The sequence below is a fragment of the Mastomys coucha genome, unplaced genomic scaffold (assembly GCF_008632895.1).
Source record: "Mastomys coucha isolate ucsf_1 unplaced genomic scaffold, UCSF_Mcou_1 pScaffold6, whole genome shotgun sequence".
Taxonomy (NCBI): Eukaryota; Metazoa; Chordata; class Mammalia; order Rodentia; family Muridae; genus Mastomys; species Mastomys coucha.
In genome coordinates, this window is record NW_022196912.1 from 40635364 (window position 1) to 40641676 (window position 6313).

General features: G+C 45.2%; 1 protein-coding gene across 6 annotated transcripts in view; it reads left to right on the plus strand.

Moving 5' to 3' along the window:
- The window catches only part of Mboat2 (membrane bound O-acyltransferase domain containing 2), a 129163-nt gene that overhangs the window by 102556 nt on the left and 20294 nt on the right, over positions 1-6313 (plus strand). For 5 of the 6 annotated variants that reach the window (XM_031356992.1, XM_031356993.1, XM_031356988.1 and 2 more), the window contains one exon: positions 2080-2135. The exons of the other annotated variant lie outside the window; for it this stretch is intronic. In XM_031356992.1, the coding sequence (XP_031212852.1) occupies positions 2080-2135 (56 nt within the window). The remainder of the gene's footprint in view (positions 1-2079; positions 2136-6313) is intronic. 6 annotated transcript variants of the gene reach the window in all.

A 6313-nucleotide genomic window follows, 5' to 3' on the forward strand; every position in this document is an offset into this window, starting at 1 on the left:
CAGGCCCCCTCCCTATCCCAGGCTCCCCCCAACTCCAGGCTCCCCCTCCCTACCCTAGGCTCCTGTCTATCCTGCTGCATTCTTACTCTGTGTTAAGTTTGTCAATCTGTTCCTCTCCAGTTTCCTTAACTCTCTTTGGTCCTTCATCCCTTCTGAAATTTCCAGCAACCTTTTCTTATCTTCTTTCACAACACACTTCTTTGTAGTCTGTACTGATTTCATTTTCTTTTGTTGTAGTCTTATGTCCCCTGTGCTCCTGGGAGCAGTTGAGCCAGAGGCAATGGATTGCCACCACTGAAAACCAAAGGCAGCACATGGGGCAGGTGGTCACCAGTGTTGCTGTCTTTGCAGAGTGACTCCAGGAAGCTCAGATGGGGGCAGAATTTGGTACTGGGACCTGCTCCCCACCTTCTTCCGGACTTTGTAGTTAGCTGTACACCTAAGCACTGTTCAGCCTCCCAGACCAGGGTGTGGTCCTGTCTGGAGGAGGTTCAGCATCCTTTGCACCTCATGAGTAGAAGTTACATGGAGGATGCAGATGCACAGTGGGTACCGTACGGACATACGTTCAAAACATACATCTCTTGGACATATTATATATGATATGCATCATATATCACATATAATAGCCATACCTGAATTCGTCACTGTGTAAGTATCTCATAAATTTGGCCATTATTTTGTCAGGTTGTCTTAGTTACATGTGCATGGGATTTAGAGTTTAGAACTGAATGGGCTTTTGTAATTCATTATGAAGAGAATCAGGCAGGGTGAGAACAATGAGTCTTTCCCCAAAGGAGATGGAAATCTCAGAGCATTTGTATAATCCTCAAGGACATGAAGGATGTCTTGCAAGGCAGAAATGACAGACGGGCTGTGTGCAGAGCAACCTGGGAATTAGGACAGCTGAGCAATGATTTGCTAGGTAACTGTAAGAATTAGCTTTTAAGGGAGCCAAGAGAAATCCTTCCCTCTTAAGCATGGGGAATTGGAAAACAGCCCTCATCTGACCTTGTCCCTTGGAGCTTGAGTCTTCAAGGGCACAGCTGTGAATCTGACTCCAGAGTGAGATGTGGAAGGAAACCCTTGCCGCTGGGTGCACACACTGGGAGACAGCTCCCACCCCCTCTACTCTCATCTGTGTGGCTGACAGAAAATCAGTATTGGAACCTCACTGGATGGAGCCTGAGCCTCTTCGCCTCATGACCGATTGGCCCTGGCTGCCTGATGAGGGTGATTCCATGCGGTTCTTTTTGAGAGGCTTTTCGAGGATGATGCGGTGAGATTCTTAGCTCTCTCAGCATGCAGAGCACACGTTCTGCCTGTTGGCAAATGTAACGTCTGATTTTATTGACATTTCAGAAAGTTGAGTAGTTATCTGAAAGCCAGTGCCGTGAGGGGTGAAGTGTAATGCAGTGCTGTTTCCTTATTCCAATGTTTTATTTTCCTCCAAGTTAGCTACTCAGTTAGAATCTTACAAGACGTAGGAGCAGTGCTGCCATTTCTTCCACAGATGCCAGGCTTCTTGGTTCCGGGTGGCTGGCCTCAGCATGCCGTCTTTCAGTGTGGCGATGGCCTCTGACCTTTTCTGTCTCTGTTTCCCTCTTGCTGTTTGGCTCTACACCTTCTCACCCAACTCCTTTAAATTTCTGTTCATTCCCCTTTCTCGGGCATCTTCTGTTCCCTTTGGTGTTCAGCCTTGGGCAGCAGGCCCAGGGGAAGGTTGGAGGAGGCACTTAGTCACAAGCTGGCCATATCTGATGTCCCTGCCCTCATCTTAGGATGTGTAAGTTGAAGCAGGCTGGCTCACAGAAGGCTGTTTTTAAGCATAGGGTCCTCCCTTTTATTTGCTTTTTAAAACCACAGAGAAAAAAAAAAAGCTTTGATTTCTTCTCACTCATACTTCCCGAGGACAGAGATACCGAGTTGTTAACTCTTAAGAAATTCCCTGCGAGTTTTTGCATTGGTAAACACTTCAGGATTTTTTTTGCTGTGTAAGCAGAGTTGAGCCCTTTTCCTGTTTTGTACATGTTGCTATAACATTCTCCATTTAAAATATCTACTTTTGTTTCGTCACAGCCCAATGATGATCATTACTCAGAAGATCACTAGTTTGGCTTACGAAATTCACGACGGTAAGAATCTGGAAGTTAATTGTTCATCATCAAAAAGAACCCTGTTAGAGTAACCCTTGGCTCGAGATATTACCCTAACTCTCTTCTCTATAGAGAAAGGGAAGGAAGGAAGGAAGGAAGGAACAGTTAGCTTGTTTAAGGTTATTAAAATATGTTTCACCCTCAAACCCTCTATTTTCTCTTGATTTTTAATTCAGTTCAGTGAGAAAATGCAAACTAGTCCTATGATCCATATAATGGACTGATAGTCTAAGTCAAGTTTTATTCCTATTTTATTTGTCTTACATTTATATTGAAATCTGTATACTTCTCCTGCTCTATCCCCTTGGGTTCACAGCCATATACACTTGTGTTTTCATGGACTTTTAATGTAAATATACATCAATTTTCTATGCTAATATAATAAGTGGATATAGGAAATGCCAGTAGTCAAGACTCCTTGGGGTATTGGCTTGGGTTCCTTAAGAGGAAGAAGGAAGGACTCTGCTCAGAGAGTTCTCTGCCTGTCCCTGCATATGTGAACTCCCAGTCCTGTACCTGCTCCCAGCCCAGTCCCCACATGTGGGCAGGGCACAGCCTTGGCAGTTCTTGAGGGCAAGGAGGAGTTTTCTTCCCCCCTCCTTTTGACAAGCAGAGTTACCTGCTTCATTTAAGGGGCCACAGACAGAAGGGGCAGATTTCCTTTTTATAGTCACTGGTCTGTGTTTAATCCCTGTGTGTTTAGCCACAGCTCTCTTTTCTGCCCTTGAGGAGGCAGAGTATCTCCTGGGCATGTGCTCCTCTAGACAGCAGCATGTCCAGGGTGGGTTGTGGAGAGGCCTGAGGAGTCCCACATTCCCCATCTCCTGCATCTGCTCTGGGTCTCTCTTCTCCCCGTTCATAGTCCAACCTACACTAGAGGGATGGGTCACACTGACAGGTCGTACCTACGGCTCTGGAGGGAGAATATAGGAACATCATGGGTTTGGAATAGCATTCTGTCTGTAACTCTTGAAGCACCTGCTTGCAATATATATTAAGCTCAGAACTGAACAGAGCCCCGTCTTTGTTCATAGATTGACATAGATTTAGCTAGCAGGTTTTGATCAGCCTTGCCATGTTTGAAGAGTTAAGGTTATTTAGCTTTGCACGTGAAGACTCTTCTTGCAAATTGAAGCATTTCCTACTACCAGATAGCCTGCTGGAGAGCAGCTACCCTCCACCTTATGCCTCAGGGCTCTGACTCTTCCCAGTCTCTCGATTCTTCCCTGACTCTCACAAGGGAGGATATTCTTGTCTGAATTGAACACTCTAAGCCCATCGCTAGCTTGGCCTGGCTAAGCTTTCTTCCAGTGAAGATAAACAGTGAATGACAGACATATCTTTAGTGGTGTCCAGAAGAACCCAAGAACAAGGTTCCCAGAGTCTCCTCCTGGTGACATCAGGGATAGCGCTGGATCCCCAGCAGCAAGTATGGGAACACGTGATGTGTCATCTGCCAGGGAGTTCACTAGACCTGCAACCCTGGGTGCTTGCCAGGGGCTGGGCAAGCAGACACCAGTGCCTAGCCGGTGTCCCAGTTGGGAATTCCTGGTGGGGAAGAAGATTTGGAGACTAAAGCATGCTGGTACAAACACTTGCAGCCTGAGGAACCCTTGTAGGGACACTAGCAGTGGGTCGTGCTTGTGGGTGGGCCCTACTGAGGACAGTGGCAGCAGGTCATGTAAACTCTGGGCAGTGGGTCTCGACCACTCCTGTGGCTGCTCTTTAGTTGCCAGTCCAGTGACAGTGTTCGTAGCAGCATCCTCGGGAAGCGGATGTTTTATCTTGGAAACCTTCTAGGTGTGGCTTTGAGATATCTTTGCTCCCCTCACAAAATCTAGCCTCTTACCCCGATGTTATGGTTTTAAGTTGTATGCAAGAGATACCTTAGGTCTTAGTGCTGAAGCAGGGCACAGCCTGGCAGTGTGTTTGATCATGATGGCTCCTGGCAAGTGTGGGGTGGGGTAAGGTTTGTTGTTGTTGTTGTTGTTCTGTTTGCTACAGCTTCCTTGATTGCACTTCATGTAGGCTTTTGTCAGCCTAGCTGAGTGCTTGTACTGATAAGGAGAATGGGCAGTCTATTCCCTAGCTTAGACTGAACCGTATTAATTGATCATAGTGTTAGTCTTCTAGCTTAAAAATGACATCGTAATTTAATTTTTTTTTTTTTATTTTAGTCATTCTATTTCTGAGTACTCAAATTTTGAAGTAAGGAGGGAGGCTGGGCTTGTATGTATAGACAAAGGTATTCTATAAAGGTGTTTCCCTTTAAGTTATATATTTATTTTCCATGTTTGGTTTGCAGTTTAAAATGAGAATAGCCTCCTAGAGCAATATAGCAGGGTCCAAGGGTACAGGAGCCCTGCATTACACCAGACACTTAGAAGAAGCTGTGCAGGGCCGGGAGACAGCTCAGTGGTAGAAGCATGAGGACCTGAGTTCAGATCTCAAGTGCCCACTAAAAGCCTGGCATGGCAGATCAGACCTGTAACTCCAGTGACAGTTGAGTGTGAGACAGGAGGATCCTGGGGCCTAGCCAAGTAGCCAGACTAGCTAGAATAGTGGGCTGAGTATAGACTCACTTAGAGACCTCATCTCCAAGAAAACAAACAGCCCACAAAACAAACGCTAGGGAGAGCATGGAAGAGGATCCTGGACATTGACCTCTGGCCTGTCAGGCATGAACGTTCCTCCACACAAAGAAATACTAAATAAAATACAACAAAAAGTTTGTGTGTAGCAACACTTGGCATCACGGGTGACTGCTAACCTGTGCTTTTACTAGTAAAAGAAAGGAAAGGAAGGAGAGAGGGAGGGGGGAAGGTGTCCAAGGGAACACTGAGCCTCATGTCTGTAGGTAACCCTAGATCATTTGGAAAGGGCCTGTCTGTCTAGTGTGGGGACATCAAGCTATTGAGAGTGGCATAGGCCCCTGAGATCCCTTGTGCGCTCTCCTTTTCAGTGTAGTTTCTGGGGTTTTGTTTTCTTCTCATGATTTCCCCAGGTAGGTCCATGCCCTTTAGAGGAAACTTGAAAATACTGATACTTCTAAGGCGAAGGTAAAGAGGCGGAGCTCTGGCAGAACTCCCCCAGCACCTGCCCAGTCATCTCCATGTGTCTCACACGCTTGCCTTTTCTTTTTCTTCTTTTTCAAAGTCGATTTCTTTTTATTTATGCGTATAAGCGGTCTGCTTGTGACCGTATCACCTGCATCCTGTGGCAGTCAGGAGAGGCACCAGAACCACTGGGACTAGTTACAGACATTGTGAGCTGCCAAGAGGGTGCTGGCAGTTAAGCCTGGCTCCTGTGCCAGGGCAGCCAGTGCTGTTAACCACAGACCCACGTCTCCGACCTCTGAGTCTTTTTTTCCTTCTGTTGTCATCAAAATAGCTGTGTGATTATCTTCCCTTCCCTACTTACTGAATGTATAGGTGTTTTGTTTTGTTTTGTTTTTCTTCTTTTTGTCATTATGCATGAGGTTGTGATGGTCCTGGTCAAAATTTTAGATGATTATTTTATTAGACTGGGGAATGAGGGGAGGCAGCTGGCCTAGGATGAGAGGAGAGAAATATTTCTCGAGTCTTCGTCCTGCCAGGGTACAGATGCATAATGTGCTCATCCCTTCTCCCTACTAGACTGAGGGCCACAGCAGGCAGTCCGTGTCTCTTCTTTTTCTAGTGCTAACAGGTCCTCAGAGTGTCAGAAGGTGCCATTCTCCCATCTTTGTCTTACATACAATTATCATCCTTTCAAATGGATATGTTCCATAATTGAGATCACATTGTATAAGTAAAAGCTTTCAAAAGTTCTGTGTACTTCTATATAAAAATGGTGGCTTGCTCTTTTAACATTTTTGGTGCATTTGTTTTTGGTTGATGTAGTTTGGCTGGCCTTGAACTTGACACCTTTCTGCTTTGGCCTCCCAGATATCTCTTAACTTATGTTCGTATAATTAATCATGAAGTTAACAATTTGTATGTTAATTGATTGTCTGTATTTCTTTTATAGTTTGTTGTTTCTGGTTTTTGTCTCTATCTCAGTGTCTTTGGGCAGTGTTATTATTTTGTTTTATTTCCTACAAAAGCTTTCTAAGAGTAATTGTTTGCTTAATTTAGTCTCCCTTTGTCTTTAAATTTGGTCCTGTTTTTCTTTTTCCT